Below are 19351 nucleotides of genomic sequence, written 5' to 3' on the forward strand. Positions count from 1 at the left end.
GTTATTTTTATAGATTTCCATTATGTACATATCTCATAATTTTGTAATCCACTCATTTGTTGATGGACATCTTGGTTGGTTCCATAGTTTGATAATTGTGAATTGCACAGCTATGAACATAGATATGAATGCATTAGTTTGGTAGTTTGGTTTCCATTCTTTTAGGTAGAATCCCAGAAATGGTATTGCTGAATCATATGGTAGGTTCATTCCCCTTCTGCTGAGGATCCTCCATACTGATTTCCAAAGTGGTTGCACTAATTTTACAAAAACATTTTGAAGAAACAAAATTGAGAAGACGAACTTATGTTCTATTCAGATGTATGTATGTATGTATTCTTTGTGTGATGCTTCATGCTTTTCAGGACAATTTGCATCTACTTTCTCACAGCAATCATTAAGTTTCTGAAGTTAACCATTACGTTTTGGTTAAAAGAACTTTTCTGAATTTATACAGCAATCAGTGATCTAGACAATGTTAAATTCTAGATCTTGGGTAGCCTGGTTCTTTTAGCTCTGTGCTAGAAGAGTAGGGTGTCAAGTAATGAGTCAGATTTGTCAGTTTTGCTCACATAAGTCTTTGATCCAGATCCAAGATGGCAACATTGATATTTCATGTCCTGACAGATAAGGAAAGCCAGCGTGAGAAGGAGAAACTGGAAGCGGAGCTGGCCACTGCACGTTCTACCAATGAGGACCAAAGACGGCACATTGAAATCCGAGACCAAGCCCTGAGCAATGCCCAGGCAAAGGTGGTGAAGCTGGAAGAAGAGGTATGGCTTCCTTGGGTAGCATGTGAGCCTGAGGGAGACAGAGCTGGGAAATTAAGGCACTGAGCTCCCCTGTTTTGGAGAACTGGCAGCTTGCATAGTCTTTGAACAGGAACGTGCTATCTGCTTCTAGTTATAGCTATGCTGATGTGAGTGGAGTTAGATTACTCTGCTCTTCTTTGAACGTTTCTTTTTTGCTACAAAGTAGGGAATCACTAAAATCAAGTGACAATTTTCATTTGCTCAGTCATGTATTAAGCTAACTACCTTCACATTCCATGTTTTATTATATACCTAAGCCTGGCTTTAAGCTCTTCTCTCTCTCTCTCTCTCTCTCTCTCTCTCTCTCTCTCTCTCTCTCTCTCTCTCTCTCTCTCTCTCTCCCTCTCTCTCTCTCTCACACACACACACACATACACACACAAACATTTATATATGTGTGTATATGTATACGTGTATACGTGTACATGTATATGCTTTAATTTATATCCTTTTGAGGATTTTAAGATTTATTTTGGAAGAATTAGAAAATGATTCCAGGTTTCTCCTAAGTGCTCCAAGGTTTGACAGAATGGTCCCCAACTCCTCAAGTTCAGTGGGAAACCAGTACCCTCTTAGATCAAAATGCATCTTCCTGGCCATACTTTTTGCTGATGGACTTGGCAGATTGGTTTGGAAATAAAAGTATCCATGGAGATTTGGGACAGAATAAAATCCAGGGACATTTTTCACTTTATTTCAGGAAAATACACTGGCTAAGATCTTTGCTTGTGGTTTCATAGTTTTGAAAATGTAGTTGTGTTCTGAAGCCAAATTTGCCAGTTACTAGTGGACAAGGATGGACCCTTCCACTGGCATATGAAAGAGCTCCAAAATTATTAAACATATGGTTAATATGTATTTGCTTAGTCTCAGTGGAGATGTTATTTAATTGCAGCACTCAACTACTGTGCTCATGTGAAATAGAGGAAATGTTGCTGTCATATTGCCATTAATTAATCCTGGATATCAGTTATCATTGTATTGTACTACCACTGACTTAGGTGAAAATGGATATATTCCAGCAGACATTGATGCTAACTAGTAACTTGGTTAAAAATTGTATATCTCACTAAATTCTATTCTAAATTTGAATTGTTTTAAGGGAAAATAGCCTCCATTACAGCAAGTCAAAAGCTTTGGGAATCTGACAAAATAAAAGTGACCAAATAGCATTCTGTCTGTTGAAGGTGTTGCAGGTTTCCTTCCTTAATTCATTGCCTGCTTTTTGTTTCTCGGTAAGAATGCTTCTAATTCCTGGAGATCTCCTGATGTATAGATTTCCTCTGATTTCCTTTTTGAGAATTAAAATTATTGTTGGAGTAGAGTTATAGTTTCATCTATTACCAAGAGGTAATGCTATCTAATTTAAGGCATCTTTTAGCTTGCTGTGATTAATTTTTAATTCCAAGTTGTATAAAATCAGGTCAATATCTTGCTTCTTTAGTTGTCTATGCCATAAATATGCTATGTTGTTTTGTGGAAATAAGGAAGCCTTGTATTTGCCTGATGTCTGGGTTTAAGGAACGTAGTATATATACCTTTTAGTCTTTTGCTCCACCTTGTATATTCATTTTCAGTCCTATTTTTTATTCTTTACTTTGAAACAGGGACTCACTAAGTTTGGAGTGCCTCACTAAGTAGCTGAGGCTGACCATGGACCTGCAATCTTCCTGTCTGAGCCTCCCAAGTACTGGGATTACAAGCGTGTCCTTTCCTCCATTTTTTTAAACAAGGAAATTTCAGAGAAAAATTATGTCCAGAGTATGAGTTTATTTTTTATAGAAAGGCAAATGGAGAGAAGTACTGAGAAGAACTAGCTTGCTAGTGGTCACATGGCAAATCTTGGGTAGAGCCAGGAAGAAAAATTATATCTCATGACTCTTCCTTTCCTAGACCCTGCTGCCTGTCTCCCTGTCTGAATCATTCTTTGGTTCAACTCCCAAAAAGAAAATGTGGGTGTTTGTTCAGATTTAGTAACCTCTGCATCTTTATTTACATTTTTATTGACAGATAATAATTGCACACTTATATTGATTGATGTTTTAATGCATTTTATACATTGTGCATTGATTGTCTCTGAATACTTAGGTTATTAATCATCTCAACTTGCATTTAACAAATATCCCTGTAATGAGAACATTTGAAACCCTCTTTTCTAGCTAGTTTAAGCTATATATTTTTAAATATATTGACCCTTATCGAAGTCAACCACTAAGCCAAGCAAGGGAAGGACGGACAAGGAGGGAATGGGGTGGGAATTAGGTAGGGGTTAAATCAGTGATGTGCATAGGTATGTACACACAAGTATTTTACCCCAATATGATATATGAATATAATGCACCAATAAAAATTAAAAATAAATAAATAAATATATTGACCCTTGGTTTAGTGAACCACCAGAACTTATTCTTCATATCTGGTTGCAATCTTGTATTCATTAACTGATCTCTCCCCATCCTTGCTTCTCCTGTACCCTCACCAGCATCTGCCTCTTTTCTACTGCTTTGTCCTTCAAGTTTATCCCTTAGGCTTTCTGAACTATGAGAAGCTTGTCTAGACTTTTTGAAAATTGCAATGTATATACAGACCTGCTGTCCCTACAGGAAAGCTGCTCATCCAGTTGGAGATAAATTGGCATAGAGACTGCAACCTTCTTAGTTTTCAGGGTCTGAGGACACAGTAGTAACTGGGTGATAATCACAGAAACAATATATGTGTTAGAAGATGTTCATCAATAGTTCGCACTGAGAAGCCCTTGCTGAAGCAATTGCCTGAAATATAAATCTGGCTTCAGACTTCTGTGGCTTTTCCGGGCATTCCTTCCAGAGTTTTTTAGTAGTTTTCCAAGAGATTACCCCAAAATATGTAGTTTTATAACTTAAAGAAGTTCTAAGTATTGGCCAGCATTCAATGAATGCTATCTAGTGGATAGATATTTCAAATGAGTTCACTGATTATTGTTAATTTTTTATTCTTTGTCCAACTTGCATTTTTACATGGAGTGTAGTTGTTCGGAAATTGTCATTTGCAATTGCTAAGGGTGATGGAACTTTTCACTGGGGGAGAAGACTCATGGCCCTCTACCCAGCAGAGGCCATGTATCATCTTCCAGACTCTGAAGCCAGATTATTCCTAGCACACCTAACTGCTTTCAGGAATTTGTCTCAGGACAAATAAACTAGTTCCTATTTTTGCATTCTTATAGCAGCCTTCAGAGCTATATTTGCACCTAAATGGTATTGATCTTTTCCCTCTTGTAGGAACACTACCCCTCCTTCAGCCTCAAATATAGGAATTGCTAAGTGAAATGTTATTTTTCTTTGCTGTTAGTGAATTTCCATGAGGTCTCAATCATTCTTGAGTCAAATTTTCAACTCTGGAACATTAGGGGGAGGGTTGACAACTCTGGAACAGACCTGGCAAGGGGTTTTTATTCTTTATTGTGGTTTCTTTACAAAATACCAGTGAATATTTCTAACCCAAGAAGAATATTCATGAGCAGAGTGTCGTGTGTGTGTGTGTGTGTGTGTGTGTGTGTGTGTGTGTGTGTATTGTACACACAGTATACATGCGATTGAACCCAGGGGCATCTACCTCCAAGCTACCTTCCTGGCCCTTTTTTATTTTGTTTTGAAACAGGGTCTTGCTAGGTTGCTGAGTATCTTGCCAAGTTGCTGAGGCTGTCTTAGAACTTGCAATCTTCCTATCTCAGCCTTCCAAATATGAGGATTACAGATATGCACAACCACACCTGGATGGAAAGCCATATTTGAAGCAGAAAAATATGCTAGATGACCTGCCTACATCCCATGGAAACACATAATTTATAGCTCACAAATGGCAGGTGAACCTGCCTTTTTTTATTGGGCCTTTAAAGTTCTTCTAGTGAAAATATCTTTAGTAGACCTAGTAAATCATAATTAGAAGAACTTTCTCATAATGGGCCTTTTGTGTGTAAGTGTTTTCTTAGGCTTTCAAAGTCCAGGGTCACTTAGGTAACTAAGTCTCATTGCATTAAGATCGTCAGGAAAGATTTTGAATAATTTGATAGTCTATAGGTCCTCACATTTATGTATGTCATCATCTATAGAAATACTTTATTTAAATGCCTTCCCTGAAATTTCTTCAGTCCTTCTAATTTGATTAAGTCTCTTGCCTGGGATTCTCTACAGTCACCATGTTCTAAGTTCTATGCAAAAATATGGCCTCAGTTTCACAGATAGCTTTTTCTCCAGAAAACCCAGTTTCCATCTTCTTCCAAGCACAGTAGAGTTTCTTTCGTGGACCCAGCTCTGCTGACACTTAGGGAGGTATCTTCCTATTTTCTTGGTGAATCACTATGATTTGGGTCTTCATACCAGTCTGCAGCCTGTGTTTGTAGCAGGCAGCCAGATGAGGTAAATGGTGCCTTTCCATCCTTGCCCTTATCTTTCAGGACACGTAGGTTCTATTGAAGTGGAAGCTCATTAAACTCCAAGTCAAAAGAGCTCTTGTCCTACAGCAACCATGGCATTCTCTCATTCAAAGAGAGCCTACCCACCCCCTACCAATTTAACCTCACTGGAGAGTTTCGACGGATGCCTGGCATATCCTCTCACAAGGCTCAAGGCAGCCCAGGCTTCTGGCTGGCTGCTGTCTTATGAGAATCCAGAATTGAAGCCATCACTTGGGTAATTGTTTCAGGGATGGTGGGAAAAAAGGCCTTGGCAAGATCAAAGAAGGAAGATGCTGGGGGGTACTGCTTACTGAGTAGAGAGTGCGCAGGAAGGCATAGAGCAGAATGTGGGAGAGCTGGCAGAAAGATCCAGCCAGCCTTGTACTTTGGCTTTAGGCAAGAGTGAAAGCCATAGAAATTCAGGAAGAAGGGGCCCAATTGTTATCCTTTTCTGAACTACAGTGGCTAGTGATGATTTAGAGATCATGGTGATGGGTTTTAGAGGATCCAGTGCATTTTCCAGAGTCCTTTTGCCATTCCACCCACTTTTCCAAAATTACTTTTTACTCCATTTCCATCCATCATTATTTTTAAGGGCTGGTGTTTTTTCTATTTCCTAGGTCCTTAGCTACTTACTTTTATATCCTTTGTTTTTTTAAAAGATACCTAATTCTCCAATACCTAACCTATCTATCAAGTACCATACCCAATCTCCTCTTTTCAAATATTAGAGGAACATATCTTTTTTTTTTTTTTTTTTGGTGGTACTGTGGATGGAACCCTTCTACCTCCGGGCTACACTCCCAGACCTATTTTATATTTTATTTGGAAACAAGGTCTCTGAAGCCAGCGAGGCTGGCTTCAAACTTGGGCAATCCTCCTGTCTCCACCTCCCAAGTGCAGGGATTACAAGCGTGCGCCACCACGCCTGGCAGAGGAACATTTTTTTTTTTTTTGCGGGTCTAGGGATGGAACCCAGAGGCATTTGACCTCCAAGCTACACCCCCTACCCAATTTTTTTTATTCTTTATTTTGAAACAGGGTCTCACTGACTTACAAAGGGCCTCACTAAGCAGCTGAGACTGTCCGCGAACCGCGATCCTCCGGTCTCAGCCTCCCAAATGCTGGGATTACAAGTGTGTGCCACCATACCCGGCTAGAGGAACATATCTTAAGCATACACATTTATATGTCTAATATTAGGAAATAAAATTCAAACAATAGGCTTTTGTTAGTGAAAGTAAAACTTATGCAATGGTCATAATGACTTAACAGTTTGGATGGAAGGTCAGAGGATGTGAACTGTGTGTGCACTGAGAGTGCTGATAGGATTCACATGTATATCTATCCAGGCATCTTCCAGGGTATCTTGCTGATGGATCACTGATTTATTTGAAGAGCTTTCATCAAAGGATGACATTTCTTATATTTATGGCACTATAATTTATTTGTGTAGGTATATGTTTAAAAAGATAAAAATTACATTCCCATCCCAAGTAGAGTTAAGGTTATCTATACAACAAGCTCAATTATTTCAGTCTTTCCTATGATTGTCACTTTTTGAATCTGAGTTGAATTCTTTTACATTTCTCTTTAATCTTTACAGCATGAGCTCTATTCCTCAGGTAGCAAGTTTTTAGAGGTGGCATTTCACTCTTCAGTTCTTTTAATATCCACTAGTGGACCACAGGCTCTTGGCAGTGAACAGAGGCAGCTTGCTAACACCAGGATAGTGTTACCAAATTGCTTCAATATGAACTCTTACTTGGAGCCAGAGTCTACTGGGTAAGACTTATTCAGATCACACTAAAATCAGCAAAGGCTAGTGGAGCAACATAGAACTAGTTGTATGAAGGAGAGGAGCAAGTAAAGTATGCAGTCGTACATGTGAAAAAATGAGTGCTTGCAATTGTGGATTATAGAAGGGAAGAAACAAATCAGTCATAAGAAAGTTACTGAATTTAGTTTTATATTATCAGCCTCAAAGTCCTTTAGCAAACTGTTTGAATATGTTGGTGTTCATCCAGCCAGTATTAATAATTTGCCCCCTCTGTGTACTTATCTGTATTTTAATCTTTGTTAATATATTTATTATATATATACATTTATTATTACATCCCTTCTAGGAACCTTAAAAATGTTACCTTCTTTTTACAGATTAGGAAATTAAAGTACAAACAAATTAGGCAGTATAGATAGTGATAAATCTAGGAGAAAACCCAAGATAAATAACCCTGCTATTTGTTCACTAAATGTGAATATGTGAATGTTAATGACTGAATCACTTTCTAGAAAATGTCTAGCTTTAGAAGCCCTAGAAATAATTTTGTATATAGCCATCCTTTAAAAAAATAAGTTTGAAAGACACCCACAGTTGTTGGAAGGAAGAAAGAGAGGCCATCATGTGGTATTCATTTGCAGGGATCAGATTTTCCTGAGTCAGAAGGGGGTTAAGGGACCTGCCAAATGCTCGGGAATGGGTCCCAATTATTGCAGAAGTATGATGGGAAAATATGATTGATTGAGCTCCAGAGTATTTGCCTTATTCTTCCATAGGTTGCCTTCTAGCCGTTCTTTCTCTCAATTTTATGATTCTCATTTGAAAAATTATCTCTGAATAGGAATTATTTGAAAACCTTATCTTGACTTGGCCAAGCAATGTAAGTATATTTATGAAGGCATACATTTATTGAATCATAGCATATTCATTTCCATTCTGGTATGTGACCATTAATTAATATTAACTAATTGCCAAGAATGCAGTGACTAACGAACTAGAACTAGAATCTGAGTGAGCTACTGAGGAGAACTAGAATCTGAGTGAGCTACTACCCGTAAGTGGATTAAGGAATACTGGCCTCCAATGGAGCATAGACTTTGTCTTGCTTCCCATTACATCACTACTGCTCTCAGATATAGATTAGGGCCTGGCATATAGTAAACATTTAATAAATATATGATGAGTGAATGAGTTAATCCACACCTAAATAATGTATTGCATATTGACTGATTATAGTGTATCGATAATGAAAATCTATAGAGAAAGCAGCAATCAGAGTCAATAGCTCTTGAACATTAGTGATTTTGTGAGTAGGGATAAATAAATGACCAGAACAATACAAAGTTGGATCTTTTGTATAGTATAGTAGACCTGGTAAAATCTTAAGGCAATAGGAACCTAGAACTTTGATAAAGGCACTTTAAGACCCTCTCTAACCTGGACAAGGGACAGCATGACAGTGGACTGCGTGGTAAACTGAGTTTGTGCATTAAGTGGTTTGAGATGTGAGTGAGAGATTAGCTCTGGTCTAAAGAAGTAGAAAGAAAGTATAATGGTGCCTTAGATATAACTAATACCTACTAAGTATTAATGGTCTGGATGTTCTAGCAAAAGGTCATTTTTATTCTTACATAAGGAGGTGCTACAGTGCACTTCTTCTAGAAGTCTGTAATAGTAACTGGTATAAGACAGACTTGTTTTGTGTGCATGTATGAACTGCATGAATATGTGGATGGAGAGAACAACTGAAAATTTAGGTTGTAATTGTAGTAATTTAGCTGTGAAATAAAGATTTAAATTAGCTATGACAATGCAAGAGAACAAGGAAATGAGAAATGTTATTTAGAATAAGACACCATGAGTTGGGCTCAGTGGTGCACACTTGTAATCCCAGTACTTAGAAGGATGAGACAGGAGGCTCATAGGTTTGTTGCCAGCCTCCACTACTTAATGAGGCCTTCTACAACTTATTGAGACCCTGTTTCAAAATAAAGAATGAAAAATAGGGCTAGGGGTATAGCTTGGAGGTAGAATGCTCTCAGGTTCAATCCCCAGTACAGCCAAAAAAAAAAAAAGACATCATGATAGATGGGGTGTAGTAGAAAAAGGAGAGAAGGAAGAACCGAACCAGTAATTTCAAGATTCTCAGATAGAAAAAATGGGATGAGTGATGACTGAAGTGTCAAATGGATGGTATTTGGGGAAAAGATGAAAACAGTTCTAGAGCATATGAAATTTCTAAGAAATCTCACAGTCAACTAGAGATTAATATGAAAACATAAATAGAAGCAGGTATTTAAAATATAACATGAAGGAGGTACCCAGTAGTGCTGTAGTGTTGAGCAAGATCAGTCTACCTCAGCTTATTGACATCTGAGACTGGATAAATCTTTGGTTGTGATGGGAGGCAGAAGCTTTCCTGTATATTATGGGATGTTTAGAAATGTCTCTGGCTTCTTTCCACCAATGGCAATCCACCCCCAACTGTGACAATCAAAAATTTCTCTATGCATTGCTAAATGTCCTGTGGGGGATAAAGTCACCCCTAGTTGAGAATCATTAGTATAGAGGCAAAAGGTAAACTATCATTGGACCTTTAAGATACAACAGGGGGTGATCTAGAGGTGGGTAAGAAGGTTAATTTAAAAGATCAAGATCAAGATTAGCAAATAAGGTGATCTAACTGAAAATAGGAGGGGGAATTCCCTAATGTACATGATATATATTCACAAACATATCAATCACTAAGCCAAACATGAGAAAGAGGGAGGGGGAATGGAGTGGAAATTGGGGAAGAGCTAAACAAATGATGTGCGCATGTATGCCTCTACCACTTGTACCCCATTAAGATGTATGACTACAGTGCACCAATAAAAGAAAGACAAAGAATAAAATAGTTTGTGGGAGCCACACTGAGTGAATGTAGATTTGGAGAAAGCAAGGGAAGGGAGTCTTTGGCAAAATTTTGGAAATTAGCATTTGTTAAGAAAACTTAGTGGATGGAATTATTTTCTCCATTCACTGAATATCCAGGGAACTTTGGTTGAAATGATAGATTTACATTGAATTCTTCCTAAGAGTTCCTGAGTACAGGTCTTAATTAGAAACCCAGAGTGACTGTGGTTCAAAAAATTCATTTTCCACATTAAGACCTGAGCCATTACCATGGCTTTGGGAACTCAAGTGAACCTTGGCTTCCTTGAACACTGAAGACATACAAAAATAAATCCTCTATGATCCATTAGAATATGTCTGTACAGTATTTTAGAACCCCATTTTTCCTTGCTTGTTTGGATATTTGTCAGTGTCAAAGTAAAAAGGGGACTCCTAGAGTTATAAAATATTTGGGAATTCAAAGATCATTAGAGATCATCTTGAATTATCTATCTAGCCCAGTGTTTGTTTGTCTGTGTGTGTATGTATGTGTTTAACATCTTCAAATCTTTTGGGATAAGATAGTCCTAAAACAGAGAATATTATATACAAAAGCACTGAGGGGTAAATACCCAAAGTTGCTGCGTGTGGTGGCACATACTTGTAATCCCAGCGCTTGGGAGGCTGAGACTGGTGGATTGCACAGGCTTAAAACCAGCCTCAGCTACTTAGTGAGGCTCTCAGCAACTTAGTGAGGCTCTCAGCAACTTAGTGAGACCCTGTTTCCAAATAAAATATAAAAATCGGTCTGGGAGTATAGCCCAGAGTTAGAAAACCCCTGGTTTCCACCCCCAGTACCACCAAAAAATTATCCAATGTTATTTGGCTATCTGAAGTTATTTAAGCATATTGATGTATCAATTATGAAAATATGGAGTGAAATAAGGCTGAAGACCCATTTCCAAGGAAGGACATATAATACACAGCAAGAAAGAATATAAATATGTACTCTCATACAAAGCTGTGACAACCTTTTTTTTACAGTAGAGTTCTATGTAGAATCCTAACACATAAAATACATAATAAAGAAGTCATTTGACACAACCTACCTGCTCTAGTCCCCCCTAAGCAACTTGATAAAATATTTGTATTCTGAAATACAATTTGAATACCTTTCCAGGGATTGACAAAACTTTTTTGGTAAAAAGTAAATACTTTTGATTTTTGTGGACCATAAAAGTTTAGTTAAATTTCAACTTCTCAGCTCTGCCATTATAGCTGGTGATAAATATCAATCATATGTAATACAATGGGTATAGATGATTTGGGCCTGATGTTGACCATTTTTCTTTTGCTAACTCCTAAAACCCTCTATTTTTAAACAGACTCTGAAGCTGAGACCAGGGAAGCAAGTTGCAATTAATAGCAAAGCTAGTACTAGAGCCTATGTGTCCTGATTGCCACCATATTCCTTTGCCTTTCATCATGATCACCTAGAAAATTTTGTTATGTATACTTATGTGTGTTTCTGTGTGTGTGTATGTGTATGAGAGAGAAAAAAAGGAAGTTGCAGAATGAGCTCTACTTAACAATCTTTAGTTAAACAGTACCTTTGACCACAGATAAAATGTTTCTTTGTCATAAAGTGGAATTACCCCACCCCCAAATGGTGTCAGTTTTGAAAAAAAATATGTCCTTATAGCTACTCAGTGGTTGCTTCTAATTGCATCTCCATTGACCATCTTTGCTCTATAAAATATATTTACCTCCATTGCATGAACTCTTTGAGGCCTAGTGTCTACCTGAGAAAGAATGGCTATATTTTAATACTTTAATTCAATACCAATGTGATCAGTGGGGTTACTCAGAGAATGAGACCTATCAAGGATATCTGGAGTGAATGATTCAGGTTGAGAGGATTGCAACATACCTGACTTGGTGTTAACATTTTCTCAAAGCAAATAAAAGTAAAGGAAAAAAAAACTCTGAGTATTTTATGCTGGAAACTAGAAACTCTACTAAGCACTTTGTGTTGTTTCATTTTATCCTTATAGAGGCACATCACATTATCATAATCTACCTTTTACTAATGAATGAGCAAATGCAAGCTCAGGGGAGAAATAAAAAAGGAAAGCCAGAAGGATTGAAGTAACTTGTTTTAAGTCACATATCTAATATGTAGGAGAACCAGGATCTCCACTTGGGAAATATGAGGCAAGAATTTATGACCTTAAGCATTTTGACTCTATGGCATATTTCTTCATATAAGAAAGAACCACTAACATTTCTGATGGCACTGCAAGGTGAAGTTAGGGCATGGGGTGTTCTGGTTACTAATCTATCATTTGGAAGAGTTTGGACCCAGCAGTAAATTTGTAGAGGAGAGGCAGAAAAAAAGGGGATTCATCATTATGAAGGTAAAAGTGATTTATATTAAATGCAGGATAGTAGTGGATTTAAAGCATATAAATCTTTGTTTCTTTCTATATCTAGATAAGGTCTAGAAAACTTAGAAGATGGCTGACTTTGTTGGTTGCATCTATAAGGTCTTGCATTGGTCGCATCCAAGACCTGTCATTTTCTATCCTGACTTATACAGAAATTGAGCATATACAGGAGATTATGGTGTTTATGGGTAAGCTGTATTATTTCTTCTTTTAAAGGAGATGGAAGAATTATAGCAGCAACAATAGCTCTGATACCTTGTGGAAAAATCATCCCATTGTTAAACCATGATGGGATTTTTCTTGGCCCACTTTATGGAATTTCTCTGACCTGCAGGCCTGTCTTCCGCCAACTCAGAGAACTCCCGGGGACTTTATTGCTTTTTCCCTTCCATGAGGTTGGCCTAGCAACTTCTCTTGCTGGGGGTGATTTCATTAGGCTATTTAGGTTTCCTTTTTCAAGAAAGACAGGGCATGGAGAAATCCACATGGCCCTGTACTGATTACTTTTTAGAATTCTGAGCTTACACTGCAGTACTTTACCATCAGGAAAGAACTGAAGCTATCTAAGTTTAATTGCTTTTAAGTATAACTGCTGTAAGCCTTTGTAATTATAGTTAACATTCTCTACATTAACATTGCACTGCTCCCTTGGGGTTTTCAGAATGATTCACAAATAAATGCATTCAACTTTAAATAGCTCACAAAGATTATAGAACCCAAAAGGTGAAGGATAGAGACTGTTTTCTGCCATCCACTTATTCAAAGCTTAGCAAATAGGAATGACTAGGCATCCAGATCCTTAAAAGTTTTAGTTCACTAGTCATTATTGTTACAAATAATATGCCTAGGAAAGAAAGGTTTAAGCTTATTGAGAGAGTGTGTAACGAGTTTTTAATTTATTTCTTTTATTTCTAGGAAAACACTCCCTCATAGAAACATTTAGGTTTAGAACTCACCTCAACTGGTTTACAAGGCTAGACTGAGGCCTGGAATAAAAGAAAATGTCATGAAAGTATAGAAAAATATTAAAGCTTTTTTTTCCAATCTCCTAGGCAAAGCATACTACAGGTTTGGTAGGAAAGTATAAGAGGTTTCCTTCCATCTGAAGAAAATTCAGCAATTCTGATTTGGGGGAAGGGGCAATGCTAAGACAAGGAACCTGTATGACTAAGGAGTGCTGTCTGACTGGAAATTCTGGGGAGTGGTGATTTGGATTCATTACTATGAAGGAGTTACCTGGCTTCTTCAACGGAGCAGTCATATTGGTCCTGTTGGCATGGCCTCAGCTAAATGGGAATGGGACGTGCAGCCCAGTGTAGATTTCTAACATTGCAGTTGTCTACCTAGGAAAATCAGGGGCTTAGGCATTTGTTGACAACTCAGAGTTGCAGTCCTAAATTTTTTCTTAAGCAGGTTATCAATAATATTTAATTTTTAGAATTAACATTGAAAGTATCTCTAACCTTAGCTTCCATGAGAATGATAATGAAAGATGTACCCCACTTAGAAGAATTTGTGCTTTAGAAAGGAGTCCATGGGTTGATTTATTAGCACTGAAGGATGCCTCACATGTATTGTGAGAAGCATAATCTGTTATTTTGTTAACAAGAGGGAAATACTGCCTTTTTTCTACCTTCTTGGTGTCTAGAGTACATATATCTTCTTTAAAGAGTTCTGAGGGCTTTCTTATTCTTTCATTTCTATGGAACCAGTATTTAGTTTGTTACAAGGATTCATATTTTTATTCCCAACTTGCTTCTACTTGTATTTTTGAATATAGGTCGCAAAGAAGAATCATGTATGACTCAGTCTTAGATTTGATTGATTAATTTAAGTCTATAGGGATCTTTGAGGGTATAAGAATAAAAGTTGAGAGATTACAGTCCAAAGTCATTATATCTTGTGGCCTTTTAATAAAGAATGAATGAGGCAGTGCTTCTCAGTGAAACTAAAGACATTTGCATCATTGCTTGGTGCCTTCCATTTTCAGAAGCAGAAATGGCTTTCCAGGAGAGCAGTGATGGATTATATTGGGTAATTTCCAGGGACAGATGTAAAAAAAAAGATAATTCTGGCCTCTTTATATCTTTAGCAGTTGCTTACTTTTTCTCTCCCACCTGGAAAGGAAACAACTATATACAACAGTGCAGGTTTCCTTTTCATGCATAATTAAGCCTTTCTCCATGAAGAGCACCCTATTACCCTCCCCCTTTTAGCAGTTCTCTACTGTAATAACTAAAATAAGCCATACCTTTCCTCAGAACATTTCAGTAGAGAATGAAGAAGGGCAGAGGTGTGATTATCCATAAATGGGAACCTGAAATTTTGTCATTGAAGACAGTGTAATGGGGGGAGTAGACTTAAGGAAGATATAGAGGTGGAGAAGAAGAAGAGACTTAAAAGGGGCTCCTAATTCCTATCCCTCTTCACACTCTTACTATAAGTGCAGCCTACTGCCTCTCCATTCATTTTTTTGGAGCTGGAAGAGATCTAAATACAATGCTGGATTTGGAGGATATAACTAACCTTGTTGTTCTCCTTCCTTCCATCTTGCAAATCTCCCAACTTGGATTTCCAGCTGAAAAAGAAGCAGGTGTATGTAGATAAAGTGGAGAAGATGCAGCAGGCCCTTGTACAGCTCCAGGCAGCGTGTGAGAAACGTGAGCAGCTGGAGCACCGACTTCGGACACGACTGGAAAGGGAACTGGAATCTCTCAGAATCCAGCAGGTATGCAAACCATAAAGGAAGCGAAGGAGGAAAGAGAGAAAAAGAGAAAGGAGAGAGAATTATTCTTGACTACTTATTTTTCAGTCAGCATTTGATATGGACTCAAAAAGCAGATGTTTGTTCATCTTGACGTTTTTGCCCCATCTGATATTATTCCAGGCTGCCTCCATATTTTAAATATGAAGCCTGCTTCCTTAGCTTCCTATCCCAGAAAAAGAATTATTGAAGTACTGGGAAATCAAACTCAGTGACATGTGCATGCTACACAAGCACGTTCCCACAGAGATGTAATTCCTGGCCCTTTCATTTATGTTAGGATATGGTCTCACTAAGTTTCCCAGGTTGGCCTGGAAATTGTGATCCTCCTGCTCCAGCCTTCTGTATATCTGAGATTACAGGTGTACATCACCATGCCTGGCTTTAGCAAAATTCTTAATGTATATGATCTTATATCTTTTATTTTCATAGAAACAAAAGTAACAGACCCTATAAAAAGTGAAGCTGCTATATAAATAGACTTCTAGGCATTTAGAGTTGAATGTAGTCTTTAGAAATCATCTGGCCATACCACGCTTCAGATTTAGAAGAGAGAAAAATCAAGACCTAGAAAAGGTATCATGACTCACTAAAGAGGAGCCCATTAAGAACTAAATCCTAAATTTTAAAGAATTCCATTTCTGAACTGTACTATGCTGACAGGCAGAGATGGTAGTTTTTTTACCCCAGTGATCCACTTTCTGAGCAACATGACAGTTAGGCATGGCAGACACATTTCTGACCAAGAAAGTGTCACATTAAAGTCTAAGTCTCATGGTCTTAGGAGGGGATCTGAATTCCTCTTTCTTCTTTCTCAGTGAGAATACAAATTGGAGGCTGGGGGTATAGCTCAGTGGTAGAACATTTACTCAGGGCTCCAGGTTCAATCTCGAACACAACGGAAAAAAAATCAAAGCTGAAGTAGCTTGCAGTATCCCTTTATATAACATAGAGGCTCTTCAAATAGGACTCAGACACTACATTTCTTCTCTCATTAACCTGAAGGGCTTGATTTCCCCCTGACAGCGCCAGGGCAACTCTCAGCCCACCAACGTTTCAGAATACAATGCTGCTGCACTGATGGAGCTCCTTCGGGAAAAGGAGGAGAGGATTCTGGCCCTGGAAGCTGACATGACAAAGTGGGAGCAGAAATATTTGGAGGAGAATGTGATGAGACATTTCGCTCTGGATGCTGCTGCAACTGTGGCTGCTCAGAGGTGAGGAGCTGGCTGGGAGGGCCACTGCTTAAAGGGGGTGAGTGGGAAGAACTGGCAGGTAATTGATTCTACAGACTCTTCCAATGTCTGATTTTCTTTAATACTCTTTTTATCTCCAGTTTCTACTCAAGTTTGGTTTTCCACCTGGTTATTCAGGGACTGAGTAGTTCTGAGGACAAAGTGTCAGGGATATAAAACCAAAGTTGTTTGATGGACTTATTGGAGTCATAGATGAGCTTGCACTAGGACCCAGAACAACTGCAGCTGAAACCAGCTGAATATCTGCACAACTTATTCCCTAGAAGCACAGATTATTTTAGCCATGTGTGCATATTGTTTAATCCCAAGACTGAGTGAAAACTCTTCCAGAAAAATGCCACTCAGAAACTAAATGTCACAAATGGCTGCTGCCATTTGATAGCTCTGGCACATCCTGGGTATGTCAAAGGCGGCACTGAACATGAGTCCATCCCTGCCCTTTGAGAAGGTCTATATTTGAAGGCCACATTCTCTGTGGGCCTGAGCTCATTACATATAATCAATCTAGTTCCATCTGGTACTTAAGAGAAAGTGGCAGGAGGATTTTTAAAATTTGTCCTCCTTTATATAATACAAAAGTTAATTATTGGCCTTTGGAGGAAACAGTAGTTCTTGCCTACCTTGTCTGTCTTACTACCATACATGATCACCAGCTAAGAAAGAAAAAAATGAGCAACAAAAACTAAATTCAGCTCAGGTGATGGCTTGGGTTGTGTCAATTAAGAAACAGATCCTTGGTTTGGAGTTGGTCAAAGGTGGGCTATGTAATATTGCATCCAGATTTCTATTTAAAAGGTTATTAAAGCTACAATGTTAACCAGGTATGGAGGCTGAGACTGGGAGATTATATTTTTAAAGCCAGGCTTAGTAACTTAGAGCAAATAATATAGGGCTGCAGATGTAGTATGGAGGTATAATGCCCCTAGGTTCAATCCCCGGTACCACAAAACACAGTATTGGTTTTTTTGTTGTTGTTGTTTGTTTGTTTTTACATTTTCTACCAAATGTGGTAAGCTAGTGTTTACTAGACTTCAGATTGAGATATGTATATGGAGGTCATGATGGTATATTTATTTGTGAGTTCTTTTCATGCCAAATTAGATGGAGGTGTCAGTCATTAAGAGCTGAACCGGTGCTTTGTAAATTCACTCCTCATTCGCCAGGAAGACATCTTATACCTAACCTAACTGGCTTGCCTGCAGACAACCCACGTAACTTTAATAGATGGAAGCTTCCTGAGGCTTGGTTTTATGTTCTTCATGGGTTGAAGCTTCTCTGGCTTTGTTTCCTAAGAAAGGCAGCACAGAGCATATACCAGTGTGACACTACTGTGCACAGAAACCCCAACTGTGCCAGATGGTCACAAGTCTAAAACAGGATTAAGTGTCATTTTACCTGTGAGTGCCCAAGGAAACACCTGTGCCCAGCAATCGTTCAGAGGTCATGCATGGAACCCTAACACTAAAAAACGTTTTCTAAGCAGGGCGTGGTGGTGCACGCTTGTAATCCCTGCACTTGGGAGGTGGAGACAGGAGGATCACACAGGTTCGAAGCCAGCCTCACTGGCTTAAGAGACCCTGTTTCCAAATAAAAAAAATACAAATAGGTCTGGGAGTGTAACCTGGAGGTAGAAGGGTTTCCAGGAACCCCAGTACCACAAAAAACAATTTCTAATTGGGAGGTGGAAAAATATACGGTAGTTTAAGCATCTTTGGGCAAAAGCTTAGAAAGATGTAGTTCCCAAGATCATGCAGTGCAACACAATGTTGTAAAGTGGGGGTTCTTGATGCTGACTTCAGAATAGACTCTATGGTAAAACACACAAAAGCTAGCAAGTGGTTTAACACTGGAGTCTTTGTATAAAGAAACTATACTCTTCCCTTCTTAAATGGATTGAATAATAGGATAACATATTTTCAGATGCCCAGAATTTGTTGCTGCTAGGTTGATTTAATTTAAATAAATTCCTTTAAATCCCCAGGTAGAAAGGTTTTATGTAGTCACTTGGCAAAATATGCATGCATATAATGTAACATGATAAAATATATCCAGTTTCCATCTAGTAGGAACACATTCTAATAGTTTCATAGGCAGAAATTCCAGATACGGGCCATCTTCTTGTGTGTGTGTGTGTGTGTGTGTGTGTGTGTGTGTGTGTGTGTGTGTGTTGATGAAGATCAAATCCAGAGTCTTGCTCATGCTAGACCATCAGTCTACACTGAGCTATACCCACAGCCCCTTTTTAAAAATTTTCAAGGCAGGGTCTTGATAAGTTGCTGAAGCTGGCCTCAAACTTTTGATCCTTCTGCCTCAGCCTTCTCAGTCCGAGATTACAAGCATGTGCCACCAAACCCAGACTCTGTGCCTTCTTTTGAATGCTACTAATTCAGCCTATAGGAGTGATGGAAAGTATATTCAATTGCCTATAAAACAAGAAACCTGGACTAGGTGATTCCTCCAGACCCTTCTGTTTCTAGGATTATACTATATTTCCAAAGATAGCACCTCTTATGCTTTACTTTTTTTTCCCTCTTCTTTCTTTGTGAGATTACAATTTGGGGAGGTAATATTCAGAAATTTTTATTTCAGAAGCTTCAGGCTCTTCTACCTCTCTTCCCATTTTTTTCTATCTATTTTTTTCTATCTATTTTTTCTATTTGCTATCCTCTTCCTCTTCCCCACTAAGGTTCTGCCTTTTCCCCTTTCTGTGGTAAATGCTTTATGTATGCTCTCTTTTGAAATAATTTCTCAGTGACTGGGATATTGGCCGCAAATGGATATTGCTCAAAATTTATATAAGAATGAAAGAAGGATGAAGATAGGAAAAGAGATGGGAAGAAGTAAAATAAGTGATGATTCCTAAATGCATAATTTATATGCCTAAATTTAAGTGCCACATTTTATTAGTCTCCTTGGTTTCTATGTATTTTGCTCATATTTCAAACTTCATATATTCCAAACCTAATAGCTCCCAGGTAAAAGA

The 19351-nt window shown here is 38.2% G+C and overlaps 1 protein-coding gene across 1 annotated transcript in view; it reads left to right on the forward strand.

Annotated features, from left to right (window-relative positions):
• AMOT (angiomotin) overlaps positions 1–19351 on the forward strand; it is a gene marked incomplete at both ends in the record, with an annotated part of 47812 nt that overhangs the window by 19978 nt on the left and 8483 nt on the right. Inside the window, 3 exons of the mRNA XM_080718503.1 lie at positions 628–773; positions 14927–15076; positions 16139–16329. Coding sequence (XP_080574629.1) covers positions 628–773; positions 14927–15076; positions 16139–16329 — 487 coding nt within the window. The remainder of the gene's footprint in view (positions 1–627; positions 774–14926; positions 15077–16138; positions 16330–19351) is intronic.

The sequence above is a fragment of the Muscardinus avellanarius genome (assembly GCF_963383645.1).
Source record: "Muscardinus avellanarius genome assembly, chromosome: X".
Lineage (NCBI taxonomy): Eukaryota > Metazoa > Chordata > Mammalia > Rodentia > Gliridae > Muscardinus > Muscardinus avellanarius.